This window comes from Heterodontus francisci, chromosome 21, assembly GCF_036365525.1.
Source record: "Heterodontus francisci isolate sHetFra1 chromosome 21, sHetFra1.hap1, whole genome shotgun sequence".
NCBI classification, from domain to species: Eukaryota; Metazoa; Chordata; class Chondrichthyes; order Heterodontiformes; family Heterodontidae; genus Heterodontus; species Heterodontus francisci.
Window position 1 is genome coordinate 36,941,197 of NC_090391.1, and position 18,666 is coordinate 36,959,862.

The window sequence follows — 18,666 nt, forward strand, 5'->3', positions numbered from 1 at the left end:
CGGAAAGCAGATTCAATTTTAACTTTCAAAAGACAATTGGATCAAAACTTCTGTTACTCTTAGTTATGGTAGAGAACATACCAGCATAGAAAAAGAAGTGAGAGAGAGATGGCATAACGTTAGTGATGAAGAACCCAATGCAACTCATTTAGACAGTTTATATTTATAAATGATTGTTTGAGTTTTATTTGATGCTGTTGTTTTATTTATGCATTACTTTTACTCACTCAAAATAATTTTCCAAACAGGAACGAGTTTCATATTACAAGTGTTCACATAGTAGAATCATAGCCATTTAACAAAAGTTGCATTGAAATTACTTTATTCAGCAGTTCAAGTTTACAATAAAGAAAATTCATCAAATCGTGGAAACTTCCAAACTCTCAGCAACAGAGAATCTCCCTTCCACTATGGCTCAGGATCTCCATCTGCTGGTGTCCCTTTCTCACTGCATTTACTGCACCTCTCACCATCTCCATCTGCTGGTGTCCCTTTCTCACTGCAGTTACTGTTCCCCTCCCACCATCCCCATCTGCTAGTGTTCCTTTCTCATTGCCGTTAGTGTCCCCTCTCACCATTTCAGTGTTTGAAACCCTTCAGCTCTTTCTATGACTTCACTAATTTAACAATTATATTTAGAGGGTATTTCACTGCCTTCTTCAGCTCCTGTCTGAATTTTGTCTGGGTCACAGTGTAAATAAATGTGTTGGTGCAGGAACTGAGAAGCTGCAGCATCTTTGATGTTTTATCTGTGATAAAGAATGGATCAGTGTAGGAAGAATAATACTGAATATCGGCGATTCGCGCATAAATGTTATACAAAACCCGGGTCGCCCATAACAGTATAAAACTGCCAGATATAGTGAAGAGTAAAATAATTGATTTTCTGCGATTCTCCATCTCTGGGTCCTTGTGATTCTCTCCATTGATGTGGCGCCGGAATCCCCTGCGGATTTTACTGGAGAATACAATCCGTCTGACAGTCAGAACATTGAGCAGCAAAACCAGAAAGACCGGGATACAAGGGGTTAAACTGAGGTCAAACAATTCAAATACTCCCCATATGGGGGATGTATAGTAGCTCAGTTTATAAACACATCCCATGGGAACATGATCAATAATATAACGTTGTTCCAGTGTAAAGTACCAGGGGACAGACTCTAAACAGCCCAGCACACTCACTGTTCCTACAACCACAGCCGCCGTCTTCTCACTGCAGTATTTTGTTTTCAGCTTCTCACAACAAATGGCCACAAATCGATCAAAGGTGAAAGTGACTGTGAGCCAGACAGAAATAACTGTGGTTGCAGAAAGCAGAACGATAATGAGAGAACACAAAGGAGCAATTCTCAGGAATGAATGTGGGAAATAAAATAAAGCAATCCAGTTCAATATGGCATTAGTTATAACGACCAGGAGATCAGACACTGCCATTCCCACCAGGTACAGAGTGATACATTTGGAGAGACCACACTTTCCTCGGGACAGGATCACAATCGCCACCAAGTTAACTGGAAGAGAAAGCAATGGAAGCAGAGAAATTACTGATCAGACCTGGAGACAAAGCAGCGGTTTGACAGGATCTGGGCTGAAATTTCCAGCTTTGTTGCTGCACCGAGCAGTGAAAACTGATTCATTGACCTGGGCAGTGCTTTGTCACAGTGAAATGTTTGAAAACACAATTATTAATAATGAAATGTGAAATTGATACAGAAAGTGAATAAAGTCAGCACAGGAATTACTGGAAGTACTGAGTGAGGATGCAGTGCAAGTGAAGAAATGAGAAGGGGTCTTGTAGATGTGGAATCTAAAGGGCTTACTGTGAAATTGTCTCCAGACTGTTGGTTGGGAAGGTTTGGGGAGAGCGGGATGTACAGCTAGTTTGTTGCTCTGGGTTCAGGGAACCGACAGCAATGTTACCAAATGGGAAAAGGCTGAAAACTGCAGCGTTGAGTTTGAGTATCAGCCGTGATCTAAAATGGTGGAGCAGGCTCGATGGGCTGAATGGCCTCCTCCTACTCCTGTGATCCTGTATTCCTATCAGGTTGGATGAGGCAGCTGCCAGTGGAGCCAGTGAGTGAGTTTGGGAGGTAGAGAAGGGAAAAGGCATGTTGGAGCAGGAAGGTACACTGGAGAAGATGGTTTGGGACAGTAGATAAACTGAAGCAATGGATGAGGAGACTGAGGATTCAATACAGTGAGAGGAGAGGCTAAGACTCACAGGGAGAGACAGCTGAAGAGTGTTGGAGGAAATCTCATCGGTAGATCCCAGTAATACAACTCAATTAATGCATTCAAAGAACAAAGAACAGTACAACACAGGAACAGACCATTTGGCCCTCCAAACCTGTGCCGATCTTGATGCCTGACGATCCACTCTGGCCATGCCGCTCATAACTTTGTAAACCTCTATCATGTCGCCCCTTCACCTCCGTCGTTCCAGTGAAAACAATCCGAGTTTATCCAACCTCTCCTCATAGCTAATGCCCTCCAGACCAGGCAACATCCTGGGAAACCTCTTCTGTACCATTTCCAACACCGCCAAGTCCTTCTGGCAGTGTGGCGACCAGAATTGCACGCAATATTCTAAATGTGGCATAACTAAAGTTCTGTACAGCTGCAGCATGACTCGCCAATATTTATACTCTATGTCCCGACAGATGGAGGCAAGCATGCCGTATGCCTTCTTGTCTACCTTATCCACCTGCGTTGCCACTTTCAGTGACTTGTGGACCTGTACGCCCAGATCTCTCTGCCGGTCAATACTCCTGAGGGTTCTGCCATTTACTGTATACCTCCCACGTGTATTAGACCTTCCGAAATGCATTACCTCATATTTGTCCGGATTAAACTCCATCTGCCATTTCTCTGCCCAAGTCTCCAAACAATCTATATCCTGCTGTATCCTTTGACAATCCTCATCACTATCCGCAACTCCACCAACCATTGTGTCATCCGCAAAATTACTAATCAGACCAGCTACATTTTACTCCTAATCATTTATATATACTGCAAACAGCAAAGGTCTTAGCACTAATCCCTGTGGAACACCACTAGTCACATCCCTCCATTCAGAAAAACAGACTTCCACTGCTACCCTCTGTCTTCTATGACAGAACCAGTTCTGTATCCATCTTGCCAGCTTACCTCTGATCCCGTGTGACTTCACCTTTTGTACCAGTCTGCCATTAGGGACCTTGTCAAAGGCCTTACTGAAGTCATATAGATACATATAGATAACATCCACTGCCCTTCCCTCATCAATCATCTTCGTCACTTCCTCAAAAAACTCAATCAAATTAGTGAGACACGACCCCCCCTTCACAAAACCATGCTGCCTCTCGTTAATAAGTTCGTTTGTTTCCAAATGGGAGTAAATCCTGTCCCGAAGAATCCTCTCTAATAATTTCCCTACCACTGACGTAAGGCTCACCGGCCTATAATTTCCTGGATTATCCTTGCCACCCTTCGTAAACAAAGGAACAACATTGGCTGATCTTCAGTCCTCTGGGACCTCACCTATAGCCAATGAGGATGCAAAGATTTCTGTCAAGGTCCCAGCAAATTCTTTCCTTGCCTGTCTTAGTATTCTGGGGTAGATCCCATCAGGCCGTGCGGAGTTATCTACCTTAATGCTTTGTAAGACACCCAACACCTCCTCCTTTTTGATAATGAGATGACTGAGACGATCTGCACACCCTTCCCTAGCCTGATCATCCACCAAGTTCTTCTCTTTGGTGAATACTGATGCAAAGTACTCATTTAGTACCTCGCCCATTTCATCTGGCTCCACACATAGATTCCCTTCTCTGTCCTTGAGTGGGCCAACCCTTTCCCTCGTTACCCTCTTGCTCTTTATATACGTATCAAAAGCCTTGGGATTTTCCTGAATCCAGTTTGCCAATGACTTTTCATGACCCCTTTTAGCCCTCCTGACTCCTTTCTTAAGTTCCTTCCTACTGTCTTTATATTCCTCAAGGGTTTCGTCTCTTCCTAGCCTTCCAGACCTTACGAATGCTTCCTTTTTCTTTTGGACCAAGCTCACAATATCCCGCGTTATCCAAGGTTCCCGAAACTTGCCAAACTTATCCTTCTTCCTCACAGGAACATGCTGGCCCTGGATTCTAATCAACTGACGTTTGAAAGACTCCCTCATGTCAGATGTTGATTTACCCTCAAACAGCCGCCCCCAATCTAAATTCTTCAGTTCCTGCCGAATATTGTTATAATTAGCCTTCCCCCAATTTAACACCTTCACCCGAGGACTACTCTTATCCTTAGCCACAATTACCTTAAAACTTATGGAATTCTGGTCACTGTTCACGAAATGCTCCCCCTACTGAAACATCGAACACCTGACCGGGTTCATTCCCCAATACCAGGTCCAGTACAGCCCCATACCTAGTTGGACTATCTACTTATTGTTCCAAGAAACCAAGTAACCCTCCTGGATGCTCCTAACAAATTCTGCCCCATCCAAGCCCCCAGCACTAAGTGAGTCCCAGTCAATATAGGGGAAGTTAAAATCACCCACCACTCCAACCCTGTTACCTTTACATCTTTGCAAAAGAATAATCTCTGTGGTTATTGGTGTTGGAGAAGAGCTGATTGTTTATACAATATAGTCAATATATTTAATTTTGTACATGCAATTAAATATAACTTTAAATATATTTCTGATATCAGCCTCGCTGTCCATTGAATTCAACAGTCACAGAGATTTCAAACTGCGTTATTTAAATAATGAATTTACATAATTACCGTCAGTGAAGAACTGATTCTATTCTGTTTATTCAGTCACTAAGTAACGAACAGGAATTTCCTCCAAAAAAAAAAGATGAGGACCTGACTGAAATCAACACAGAGGATCAAGTCCAACAGGAAAATGAACATAATCTGGCAAAAGGCAACTTCAACTCACGGTTTCTCTCACTAATTGTTCTGGATATTCCAGCACTTTATGACAGTGAATTATTCACACTGCTGCTTTTTTCTCTTTCTCTTTACTTCTGCTTATCTCTTTCTCTCAGTTTCGTTCTTCCTGTTTCTTTTCTCCTTCTCTATCTCTCTGGAGGGCTCACATCCTGCAATCTGTTACTTAATGCTACTTTTTGCAACTGATTTTTTTTCACATTCTGCGCCTGTGTTCTGTTCACCAGCCCCAGGATCAATGATTCTATTCTCAGAGTCAGGTTGTTCAACGGTGAAACCTCTGTGAATAATTTAATGTATCTCAAGAACACACAAGTGACCACCTGTTCACCTACACTCTTCCCTTCATCTACAATGCATGGAATAAACATGTTCCAAAGATTCTTCCAAACAACCCTCACAATCATTGAAGTTCCTTCTCCTTGAATTATAAAGTATACCGTTAGAATGTTTAATTAATAAAACATCAACATCAGCGCTGCATCTGATAATCTACAGATAAATGGAAAGACTCTTGATTCCAACTGATAGAGTGTAAACCAATAAAACATCGCATCAACGCTTTCTAGTTTACAATGTAGTCCAGTGACAGTGAAGACGCCACAGTGAAGCAGAGAAGGAGAAGTGAAAGTGTCAGCAGCAAACTCAGATCAGTAGCAGTACTCTGTAGCAGTGTCAAACACACACTGAATGAAATAATATTTGAACCAGTGATCAACAATAAAGACATTGAAATCCCAGTTAAACTGAGCCATGTGATTGGGGAGGGAGGACATTATGCTGTCCCCTTGTAACACTGAGACTGTGAAATGTATCATTATCAATCACTGAAAATAAAATTCATAAAAATATTCCAAGACCGGTTAAATGCACATCATTAAACTATTAAAAGCTCCTGATTTCCTGATTGTTGATCTTACCTGAAGCGCCTGATTTGAGTAACCCCGTAACAATGCCACGGTTTTTAGATTTAGAACATTACAGCGCAGTACAGGCCCTTTGGCCCTTGATGTTGCGCCGACCTGTGAAACCAACTGACCTACACTATTCCATTTTCATCCATATGTCTATACATTGACCACTTAAATGCCCTTAAAGTTGGCGAGTCTACTATTTTTGCAGGCAGGGCGTTCCACGCCCCTACTACTCTCTGAGTAAAGAAACTACCTCTGACATCTGTCCTTTATCTATCACCCCTCAACTTAAAGCTATGTCCCCTCGTGTTTGCCATCACCATCCGAGGAAAAAGACTCGCACTATCCACCCTATCTAACCCTCTGATTATCTTATATGTCTCTATTAAGTCACCTCTCCTCCTCCTTCTCTCCAACGAAAACAACCTCAAGTCCCTCAGCCTTTCCTCGTAAGACCTTCCCTCCATACCAGGCAACATCCTAGTAAATCTCCTCTGCACCCTTTCCAAAGCTTCCACATCCTTCCCTTAATGCGGTGACCAGAACTGCACGCAATACTCCAGGTGCGGTCTCACCAGAGTTTTGTACAGCTGCAGCATGACATCGTGGCTCCGAAACTCGATCCCCCTACTAATAAAAGCTAACACACCATATGCCTTCTTAACAGCCCTATTAACCTGGGTAGCAACCTTCAGGGATTTATGCACCTGGACACCAAGATCTCTCTGTTCATCTACACTACCAAGAATCTTCCCATTAGCCCAGTTCTCTGCATTCCTATTGCTCCTTCCAAAGTGAACCACCTCGCACTTTTCCGCATTACACTCCATTTGCCATCTCTCAGCCCAGCTCTGCAGCCTATCTATGTCCCTCTGTACCCGACAACATCCTTCGGCACTATCCACAACTCCACCGACCTTAGTGTCATCCGCAAATTTACTAACCCACCCTTCTACACCCTCTTCCAGGTCATTTATAAAAATGACAAGCAGCAGTGGCCCCAAAACAGATCCTTGCGGTACACCACTAGTAACTAAACTCCAGGATGAACATTTTCCATCAACCACCACCCTCTGTCTTCTTTCAGCTAGCCAATTTCTGATCCAAAGCTCTAAATCACCTTCAACCCCATACTTTCGTATTTTCTGCAATAGCCTACCATGGGGAACCTTATCAAACGCCTTACTGAAATCCATATACACCACATCCACTGCTTTACCCTCATCCACCTGTTTGGTCACATTCTCGAAAAACTCAATAAGGTTTGTGAGGCACGACCTACCCGTCACAAAACCGTGCTGAAACCAAAACCATCAAAGACCTAATGCAAGACTGAAAAAGTAGACAATGAGGAGATTCCATCAGTAAATTGCTGGAAAAGAACAGGTAGCTGTGTAACATTCACAGTGAGAAATAATACCGAGTTCAGCAGCACAGTTAACATTAATTTACACCATGAACAGCTGTGCTACAGGCTTACCAGGAACTCCAATTGCTGCAAGTACAGGATAATAAATCCTTGCTATCTGACCGATTACTGGATATCCCATTTCTGTGAGAAGCAGAGACTTCCGTTAGCCTGGAATCCACAGCTCCAGCAGTCATTCAGAGCTGATCCTTCGAGTGGGTCCTGATTTATAGAGGGGATAAGTCTCCACTGACATGCTTATACCCCTGATCATTGTTATTAGTACACTCAGCTGAACAAACACATTGAATCAGCAGGTTTGACTCTGATGTAAAGAATGTGGTGGATAAAACACAATCAGTTCAATGCCAATGGTTTTTTCTACGTAAGACCTCTCTTGGGAATAAACCTGAAATGTGTACTCAGACTGGACGGATGCTACAATTATGATTGGCGTCGTTTACATTTTCCATATTATTGTATCGAACTTGTTCACACTGAATCCAGGGAGAAAACCGAGTCTATTTCACTCTGTTCTTGCCCTTTCCCAGTTAAAATGAAATCTTTGAGTCTCTGATTCTGGACCATGTTCAGGGTTACAGCCTAGAAACCACTGTGGATGACGTCAGGGGACAGACACAGTCCACTTCAATTGGGAAGGGAGTCGCATAGTGATGATAGCATTGGTCAAGTAATACAGAGGACCAGCCTAATGGCCTGGGGATAAGGTTTCAGATCTCAACATGACAGCTGTATAAAGTAGAGGGAGCTCCACCTCTACGTATAAAGTGGAGGGAGCTTAATCTATCCCCAGAGATGGAGACAGAGAAGTCTTGGAAGGGAAGGGAAGTGTCAGAGATGGACCATGTGAAGGTGAGAGAAGGGTGGAAATTGGAAGCAAAGTTGATAAAGTTTTCCAGTTCAGGGCAGAAGCAGGAAACTGCACCAATACAGTCATCAATGTACCAGAAAAAGAGCTGGGGGAGGGGACCTGAGTAGGACTGGAACAAAGAATATTCGACATATCCCACAAAAAGACAGGCATAACTAGGACCCATGCGGGTACCCATAGCAACACCTTTTACTTGAAGGAAGTGAGTGGAGTTGAAGGAAAAGTTGTTCAATGTAATAATGGTGGGGGATGGAGCTGTCGATCGACTGGACGTCCATAGTGAAGAGGAGGCGGTTTGGTCCAGGAAACTGGTAATTGTCAAAATGACGTAGGGCGTCAGAAGAGTCACGGATGTAGGTGGGAAGAGACTGCACCAGCGGAGAAAAGATAAAGACAAGATCTGAAGAAATAAGTTCAGTGGGGCAGGAGCAGGCTGACACAATGAGTCTGCTGGGACAGTCCCGTTTTTGGATTTTGGGAAGTAGTTAGAAGCAGGCTGTCCGGGGTTGCGGGACTTTAAGGTTGGAAGCTGTAGGGGGAAGATCTCCAGAGGAGATGAGGTCAGTGACAGTCTTTGGACGGTGGCTTGAAGTTCGGTGGTGGTGTCATGGTCCAGAGGGAGGTAGGAAGAAGTGTCAGTGAGTTGGCGTTGAGCTTCTGCAAGGTAGAGGTCGGTACGCCGTACCACATCAGCACCACCCTTGTCTGCAGGTTTGATGACCATGTCGTGGTTAGACCTGAGAGAGCAGAGTGCTTCAAGTTCAGAGGGGGACAGCTTAGAGTGAGTGAGCGGGGCAGATAAATTGAGATGACCAATGTCTCGCCGACAGTTTTCAATGAAGGGATCAAGAGCGGGTAAGTGGCCAGGGGGAGGGGTCCAGGTAGAGGGAGAATGCTGGAGGCGGGTGAATGGGTCTGCTGGTCGGGAGGAGGACTCCTGGTCAAAGAAGTGAGCGCGCAGGTGGAGGCGACGGAAGAAGAGCTCAACGTCATGCCGAACGCGAAATTCATTGAGGTGGGGGCGTAAGGGGATAAAACTGAGACCTTTGCTGAGTACAGAACGTTCAGCAGCAGAGAGGGGGAGGTCAGAGGGTATAGTGACTACACGGCAAGGGGTCAGATCAGAAGGGGTGGGGTCAGAGCGAAGTGAAGGAGAAGGAGGATCTGGAGGAGCATTCGTCCCCATCAGCTGCTGGAGCTTGCATCCCTTGACACCTGAAAGGAAGAAAAACGTTTTTTTGTTAAAGCATCGGATGAGACCAAACATGAAATTAATCTGCGGAGTTGAACAGATTTGAGTTAAGGTGAGGTGGTGCTGCTGGAGAGAAAGGTCCAGTGTGTGCATGTGGCGGCACATAGCACTGAGTGTGGATCTCAGGATGTGTCGAGAGTAGCAGTCCGAGGAACGTTGTATTGCTCGGAGATACTTGTCATCCGGGGTGTATTCAAAGCATGATGGGTGAAACTGCTGTTGGAATCCACGTGGAATAAGTCGGAGCCGGAGGCAATCACTGAGGAAGGAGATGTGGCTGTGAAAACGAGTTTTGGTAGAAACTTTATCAAACACCAGGAGAGAAATAGAAAGAAATGGAGTGGGTGGCACAGTGGCGCAGTGGTTAGCACCGCAGCCTCACAGCTCCAGCGACCCGGGTTCAATTCTGGGTACTGCCGAGGGGAGTTTGCAAGTTCTCCCTGTGTCTGCGTGGGTTTCCTCCGGGTGCTCCGGTTTCTTCCCAAAAGACTTGCAGGTTGGTCGGTAAATTGGCCTTTATAAATTTCCCATAGTATAGGTAGGTGGTAGGGAAATATAGGGACAGGTGGGGATGTGGTAGGAATATGGGATTAGTGTGGGATTAGTATAAATGGGTGGTTGATGGTCGGCACAGACTCGGTGGGCCGAAGGGCCTGTTTCAGTGCTGTATCTCTAAACATGAACAAGGTAAAAGAGACAAAAAAAAATTCCGTCGGAGAGAAGAGCAGAACTTCTTCAAGGTAGGCATTCCTGGAAGAGAAGTGGCAGTGAATTAAACACTAAAATAAAAGCAAAATACTGCGGATGCTGGAAATCTGAAATAAAAACAAGAAATGCTGGAACCACTCAGCAGGTCTGGCAGCATCTGTGGAAAGAGAAGCAGAGTTAACGTTACGGGTCAGTGACCCTTCTTCGGAACTGACAAATATTAAAAATGTCACAGGTTATAAGCAAGTGAGGTGGGGGTGGGGCAAGAGATAACAAAGGAGAAGGTTTAGATTGGACAAGGCCGCATAGCTGACCAAAAGGTCATGGAGCAAAGGCAAACAATATGTTAATGGGGTGTTGAAAGACAAAGCCTTAGTACAGAAAAGGTGTTAACGGACTGAATATTGAACAGCAGCAAGTGCAAACATGACAAAAACAGTGGGTGAACAAACTAAGATGAAATGCAATTAATGAAAAAAAAAGTCGTAAAAATGTGAAAAAAGAAAAAACAACTAAAAATGAAAGTAAAATGGGGGCTGTCATGCTCTAAAATTATTGAACTCACTGTTCAGTCCGCCAGCCTGACGTGTGCCCAATCGGTAGATGAGATGCTGTTCCTCGAGCTTGCGTTGATGTTCACTGGAACACCGCAGCGATCCCAGGACAGAGATGTGAGCATTTGAGCATGAGAGCAGGGTGGGGGGTGAGTGTGGAAATGGCAAGCAACCGGAAGCTCAGGGTGTTGCTTGCGGACTGAGTGGCGGTGTTCCGCAAAGCTGTCACCAAGTCTGCACTTGGTCTCCCCTATGTAGAGGAGACCACATTGTGAGCAGCGAATACAGTATACTACATTGAACGAAGTACAAGGAAATCGCTGAAAGGAGTGTTTGGGGCCTGGGGTAGAGAGGAGAGAGGAAGTAAATGGGCAATATTACACCTCCTGCGATTGCAGGGGAAGGTGCCATGGGACGGGGACTGTACCAGGGACTGACAGAATTATAATTTAGCTTTTATATTGAAGTTGTAGCTGGATGGCTAACAAGTAAACATCTGCAGAGCGTGAAGGGAAAAAGAAGGACAAGGACTTTGAAACAGCTGCAGTTGCAGTTTAATGAAGCCAGCCTGCTGAATAGGTAATGTGTGAGAAGATATGCTCCGAATGAGGCCGTGAGACTGCTGCGGTTGCAAAGAATTACTAAATAAGGACAGATAAGAAGAACAAGGCCAGCAAATGTATTTTGTTTTGCTTTGCAACTCGCACTAAGCAAACGGATCACTCCAAGTCATGGGTTTACGTGACTAAGAATATTCTAGATACTGGTAGCAACTGTATAAAAAGTGGAGGCTCGGAGCCTCCGAAGAGAAGACCTGCAGGACCATCACGGAAAGGGAACCCTGAGTCCACTTCAGTGAAGAGAACCCATTACAGGGAGACTGATCACTTCGCCTCACAATGGGAACTATTTAAGTCCAAGCCGTGAGTCTTGTGATCTATTGTAACAAGTAACAAGTAGTTTATCAAGTGAAATAACAGCAGATAAGTGATCTAAGTATCAATAAAAGTGTTTATATGAAGTATCTCGTGCAGTTGGTTTTTGTCCACCACGGCAGTTGACACCCCAGTTTGAGGGTCAATATTTGGTGTTGCTGGGTGGGCACGGTTAAGTGATTATCTTAAAGTCACACCGTGTCCGACACATAGACGTGGCAGAAAAACAGCAGAATGATGGATGCCTCTCCAGATTGGAAGGAGGTGCTCCGGGAGTCCCTAAAGCGTAAATGGCCAAAGTGGGTCGAATATTCTGGTAAGCTTTTTGGGGGTCTGGGACCCATTGGACAGAAGCACTGGTAGAGGTTATGTTTTAGTCAATTTCAAGTGAGGAAAAAGAAGATATTGAGTCTTCGGATTCGAATGTGTGAATGTTGGAAGTTTCCACGAATGAAATGAATGACCTTGGGATGTGCAAATTGTGTTCTGTAGAACTGACAGTCGTTAACTCTTTGTTGTTTGGCTTTAAAGTTGAAAGCATGAGACTGTTACGTCTTCTTTTCTTTTACACGTATATTTTGTTGGAACCTTGAGTCAAGTTTAGTCGTGAACTAATTGAACCTATGCATTCCTTGGCATCAGGACGGGGAATCTGACACAGATTTTGGTATTTTGAATTCAAAACCCAAAACAGGAATCAATTTTCAAAGTCAGTTGTTTGGAATTGAATGAGTGTGAAAAGTCATTGTAAGTGTGTTCATTCCAATTTAAGATTGTGTACCTAGGAATGGGATATAAAAGTTAAAGTTACATTTTTATTTTATAAGTTGGTTTTGCCACTGTAAAAAGGCAATTAACAATTTTCTAAGAGATAATATTCTATCTTGAAAGTCTGAAGATGTCTGGCAGAAATCCAATTTGAAGTTTAAAACACTGCTTTAATTGGACCAACGGTTAAATCTGCAATTGCTTTATATTGCGGTTTAAACTTGAAGACGTGTCTTGCTGACTGATTTAAGTAACAATGTCAGAAATTGGATATTGATTTAAGGGAGAAAATGAACAGCAAAAGAGATATGGGGAAGATTAAATTTCGTTTAAGAAGTAGTGTTAACTCTTTTGTTGTAAAAATGTTAAATAACTTGTTCTTTAGTATTTGGATTTATTACAGTCTTTGAAAAGGTGCCTGAAGATAGAACAAGAAAAATGACGTAATTTGCTTATCTTTAAAATAAAGCACGTGCCCTTCTGTTTTGTGTGTAGTTAAAAAACATTCCGACAGGCAAGGACACATATTTCTGACGTTCCTGCTTGCAAAACGAAGGGCTGGTCTCTTCTTTCCATTTTTTTTGTCGTGTTGTTTGCTGCTGTGTTATCGCCCACTTGTTGGGCAATGACCCTGAGTTCCAAGCACCCACTGAAGCAGGTGGACTGTGGCGGGACAGAACCTTACTGGTCGGGGGCTTCCCAGTTTGAGGGGGGCGGTATCTGTCCAGTGAGATGTGATGATCTCTCCCACCAACAAAGGCAACCGGTGGCGCCCAATCTTTACCCCAATTAAGCTGGACTTATAACCCACACCTGCTGCCTTCTGTATTGCTTTGGTCGCTGTGAGGCAACTATGGAATGACCTCTCCATGGCGCCTGCCTGGGCGGATGTATGGTGGTTGTGAGTTGCCCAAGCAACAAAACACCCCTCTCGGCATTCCTAGTGAGGTCCAAAGGAGTGCAGAGCACGACCTTTGGCGTCGGCATGGCTGCAGGAAGTGCCGGAAACATGCCAACGGTGACACATTAAGGCCTGAGAGGTTCTGCTCCGGATTTTCTTTTATGGTTTAGTCCCTTAGCCTTAGTCTCTCCCCAGACGCCCACCAAGCAGCGGGGTAGTTCGCTCCTATCCATGAGCAGGGGCCCTAACAAGTAAACTGTGCGATTTCATGGAGGGAGAGGGAAGGGAAGACGGGGTGCGGGGCGATGGGGGAGCGGGGGCTGCCGGGGAGAGGGGGTGGGGAAGGGGTGTGAGGGGGTAAGGGGGTGCGAGGGGGGAACTGGGAAGGGGTTGAGAGGGGGGTTCTGTGAAGGAGGTGCTGGTGGAGGGGAGGGGCTGCAAGGGAAGTAGGTGCGAGGGGAAGGGGAAGCAGGGAAAGGGGGTGCGAGGGGGAGCTGGGAAGGGGGTTCAAGGAGGGAGGCGGTACGAGGGGGAAGGGGGTGCGTGGGGTGAGCTGGGAAGGGGGTGCGAGGGGGAGAGAGTACTGGCGGGAGGGGGAAGGGGTGCAAGTGAGGAGGGGGTGGGGAGCGAGGGGGTAGGAGGTGATAAGGTGGTGCGAGGATGGGAGGGAGGAGGCGTTCGGCGGAGGTCGCAAGCCTGGAGAGTCTGCCAGTCCACAGCCTGCACGGCCTCCTCGATGTCGGCGTCATCCAGGCCCTCCAGGCTGACGCTGCGTTCGTGGTCGCCATCCAGCTCACGGTGAAGATTCTTTCCCGGCTCCCAGCAGTGACGGGAAGGGTGGCCAATGCCGGATTGAGGCCCTGAGCCTCACGACCCCCTCATGGGCACTCGGGCCACCTGCCCCTCCCCGTGAAACTCCCAGATGTCTGTAGGCCACTGCGCTTGTTTCAGATATCCAGAATGCAGGGCAGACATCACGGTCCAGCCATGCTGCTCATTACTGGTGTTAAAGTTTACAACCAAAATTAAGTGGGTTGAGATCAAGTCAGAGTTTAAAACATAAAAATCTCAACCACGAAATCAACCCACTTCCAACCTGTGCACTTTCATGTTTAACAGAGCAGGGACAGGAGGGGAGCACCAACCGCACAGAAACTCGGTCCCCACTCCCTCCCACCTACCTACATATCTTCTGCTGGAACGTCAGAACTATGTGTCCTGGTTTGTCAGAAGACCTTACACAAATTAACCATTCTCAGAAGACCGCCATCATTGACAATGAGCTCAATAGACGCAATGTGGACATTACCGCCCTTCAGGAGACACACCTCCCTGCAAGTGGATCTCTAAGAGTGCAAAAATACACCTTCCACTGGCAGATTAGGGAACCTGAAGAACCAAGACAGCGTGCAGTGGGCTTCGCCATCAGAAACTCTTGGCTCTGCATGATAGTCACCTTCAAATAGCTCAGAACGCATACTGTCCATCTGACTGCTCACCGCCTCTGGTCCAGTACACCTACTCAGTATCTATGCTCCAACAATCTGCTCCCCATCTGAAGTTGAAGACCTGTTCTACGAGGAACTCCATATTATCAGTAGTAGCATGGGACAGGACGTCAGAAATGCTCTATCCATCAATATCAGCGAAAACGCTATGGAAGTGGTTCAAGAGTTCATCAACCTAGGCTCAGATATCACCAGTAACCTGTCTCGCGATGCAGAAATCAACAAGCGCATGGGAACAGCGTCCGCTGTTATGTCAAGACTGGCCAAGAGGGTGTGCGGAAATGTCGCACTGACACAGAACACAAAAGTCTCAGTGTTTCAATCCTGTGTCCTCAGTACCTTGCTCTATGGCAGAGAGGCCTGGACAACATATGTCAGCCAAGAGCAACATCTCAACTCATTCCATCTTCGCTGCCTCTGGAGAATCCTTGGCATCAGGTGGCAGGACTGTATCTTCAATGCAGAATTCCTCGAGGCGGCCAACATCCCCACCATATACACCCTACTGAACCAGCGGCCCTTGAGATGGCTTGGCCATGTGAGCCGCATGGAAGATGATATCATCCCCATGGATGCATTGTCCAGCGAGCTCGTCACTGATATATACCCACCGGCCGTCCATGTCCCCACTTTAAAGACGTCTGCAAACGCAACATGAAGTACTGTGACATTGACGGCAATCGTAGGAGTCAGTAGTCAGTGATCGCCAGAGCTGGCGGACAGCCATAAAGGCGGGGCTAAAGAGTGGCGAGTCGAAGAGACTTAGCAGCTGGCAGGAAAAAAGACAGAAGTATTTCATTGCAGCAGCTTTTTCGGGAGAAGAGAGTGAGCGAGTGAGCAGCTGGGAAGCAGCTTTTTCGGGAGCAGAGAGTGAGCGAGTGAGCAGCTGGGAAGGTCAGTTTGAAAGTAAATTTAATTTCCTTTTGTTTTTCGGCGGAGGCCAGGGGGCTGCTGGGTAAGTAAAACACTATATATTTGGGCGGTTTAAAATAACTTTCCTTTCATTGCAGCAGCTTTTTCGGGAGCAGAGAGTGAGCGAGTGAGCAGCTGGGAAGGTCAGTTTGAAAGTAAATTTAATTTCCTTTTGTTTTTCGGCGGAGGCCAGGGGGCTGCTGGGTAAGTAAAACACTATATATTTGGGCGGTTTAAAATAACTTTCCTTTCATTGCAGCAGCTTTTTCGGGAGCAGAGAGTGAGCGAGTGAGCAGCTGGGAAGGTCAGTTTGAAAGTAAATTTAATTTCCTTTTGTTTTTCGGCGGAGGCCAGGGGGCTGCTGGGTAAGTAAAACACTATATATTTGGGCGGTTTAAAATAACTTTCCTTTCATTGCAGCAGCTTTTTCGGGAGCAGAGAGTGAGCGAGTGAGCAGCTGGGAAGGTCAGTTTGAAAGTAAATTTAATTTCCTTTTGTTTTTCGGCGGAGGCCAGTGGGCTGCTGGGTAAGTAAAACACTATATATTTGGGCGGTTTCTGAACCCGAGACACCACACTTGTCGTGTCTCCCACCCGCCCTCCTCCTCTAACCAAAAAAAAAAGGACTCGGTGGGGTGTTTATAAGGTAAGACTTTTTCGATTTCTCTGGTTTTATTGTGATTGGTAAAAACGTTTCGTTCCTTTTTCATTTAACTAAGTTAAGCTTAAGATTAAAAATGGCAGGAGATCTCAGACCCGTGTCACGCTCCTCTTGCTCAATGTGGGAGCTCAGGGACACGGCTGATGTCCCTGACTCCTTCACGTGCAGGAAGTGTGTCCAACTGCAGCTCTTGTTAGACCGCATGACGGCTCTCGAGCTGCGGATGGACTCACTTTGGAGCATGCGCGATGCTGAGGAGGTCGTGGATAGCACGTTTAGTGAATTGGTCACACCGCAGATTAGGATTGCTGAGGGAGAAAGGGAATGGGTGACCAAAAGGCAGAGAAAGAGCAGGAAGGCAGCGCAGGAGTCCCCTGCGGTCATCTCCCTCCAAAACAAGTATACCGTTTTGGATACTGTTGGGGGAGATGGCTCACCAGGGGAAGGCAGCAGTAGCCAGGTCCATGGCACCATGGCTGGCTCTGCTGTTCAGAAGGGCGGGAAAAAGAGTGGAAGGGCTATAGTCGTAGGGGATTCGATTGTAAGGGGAGTAGATAGGCGGTTCTGTGGTCGAAAACTAGGCTCCCGAATGGTATGTTGCCTCCCAGGTGCACGGGTCAGGGATGTCTCAGATCGGCTGCAGAACATTCTAAAGGGGGAGGGTGAACAGCCAGTTGTCATTGTGCACATAGGCACTAATGATACAGGTAAAAAACGGGATGAGGTCCTACAAGCAGAGTTTAGGGAGTCAGGAGCCAAGTTAAAAAGTAAGACCTCAGAGGTAGTAATCTCAGGATTACTACCAGTGCCACGTGATAGTCAGAGTAAAAATTAAAGAATAGTCAGGATGAATGCGTGGCTTGAGAGATGGTGCAGGAAGGAGGGGTTCAGATTTTTGGGACATTGGGACCGGTTCTGGGGGAGGTGGGACTATTACAAATTGGACGGTCTACACCTGGGCCGGACTGGAACCAATGTCCTTGGAGGTGCTTTTGCTAACGCTGTTGGGGAGGGTTTAAACTAATGTGGCAGGGGGATGGGAACCAATTGAGGTCAGTTGACAGTAAGGAGGTAGTAACAAAAGCCTGTAAGGAACTAGATAATGAAGTCAGTGTGACTAAGGGGAAGAACAGGCAGGGAGCAGATGATGAATATAAAGGGACTGGTGGTCTGAGGTGCATTTGTTTTAATGCAAGAAGTGTAGTAGGTAAGGCAGATGAACTTAGGGCTTGGATTAGTACCTGGGAGTATGATGTTATTGCTATTACTGAGACTTGGTTGAGGGAAGGGCATGATTGGCAACTAAATATCCCAGGATATCGATGCTTCAGGCGGGATAGAGAGGGAGCTAAAAGGGGTGGAGGAGTTGCATTACTGGTCAAAGAGGATATCACAGCTGTGCTGAAGGAGGGCACTATGGAGGACTCGAGCAGTGAGGCGATATGGACAGAACTCAGAAATAGGAAGGGTGCGGTAACAATGTTGGGGCTCTACTACAGGCCTCCCAACAGCGAGCGTGAGATAGAGGTACAAATATGTAAACAGATTATGGAAAGATGTAGGAGCAACAGGGTGGTGGTGATAGGAGATTTTAATTTTCCCAACATTGACTGGGATTCGCTTAGTGTTAGAGGTCCAGATGTAGCAGAATTTGTAAGGAGCATCCAGGAAGGTTTTCTAGAGCAGTATGTAAATAGTGCAACTCGGGAAGGGGCCATACTGGACCTGGTGTTGGGGAATGAGCCCGGCCAGGTTGTTGAAGTTTCAGTAGGGGACTACTTTGGGAATAGTGATCACAATTCCGTCAGCTTTAAAATACTCATGGACAAATACGAGAGTGGTCCTAAAGGAAGAGTGCTAAATTGGGGGAAGGCCAACTATACCAAAATTCGGCAGGAGCTGGGAAATGTAGATTGGGAGCAGCTGTTTGAAGGTAAATCCACATGTGATATGTGGGAGGCTTTTAAAGAGAGGTTGATTAGCGTTCAGGAGAGACATGTTCCTGTGAAAATGAGGGATAGAAATGGCAAGATTAGGGAACCATGGATGACAGGTGAAATTGTGAGACTAGCTAAGAGGAAAAAGGAAGCATACATAAGGTGTAGGCGGCTGATGAAAGACGAAGCTTTGAAAGAATATCGGGAATGTAGGACCAATCTGAAACGAGGAATTAAGAGGGCTAAAAGGGGTCATGAAATATCTTTAGCAAACAGGGTTAAGGAAAATCCCAAAGCCTTTTATTCATAGATAAGGAGCAAGAGGGTAACTAGAGAAAGGATTGTCCCACTAAAGGACAAAGGAGGAATGTTATGCTTGGACTCA

At 45.8% G+C, this 18,666-nt stretch overlaps 1 protein-coding gene across 1 annotated transcript; it reads right to left on the reverse strand.

Moving 5' to 3' along the window:
* Positions 1-606: 606 nt before the first annotated feature.
* Positions 607-7,396, reverse strand: LOC137381092 (probable G-protein coupled receptor 139). The gene is made up of 2 exons (XM_068053481.1): positions 7,327-7,396; positions 607-1,511 (listed from the first exon to the last, which is right to left on the reverse strand). Exons 1-2 carry the CDS (start codon positions 7,394-7,396, stop codon positions 607-609), a joined length of 975 nt encoding a protein of 324 aa, XP_067909582.1.
* Between the last annotated feature and the right edge of the window lie 11,270 nt (positions 7,397-18,666).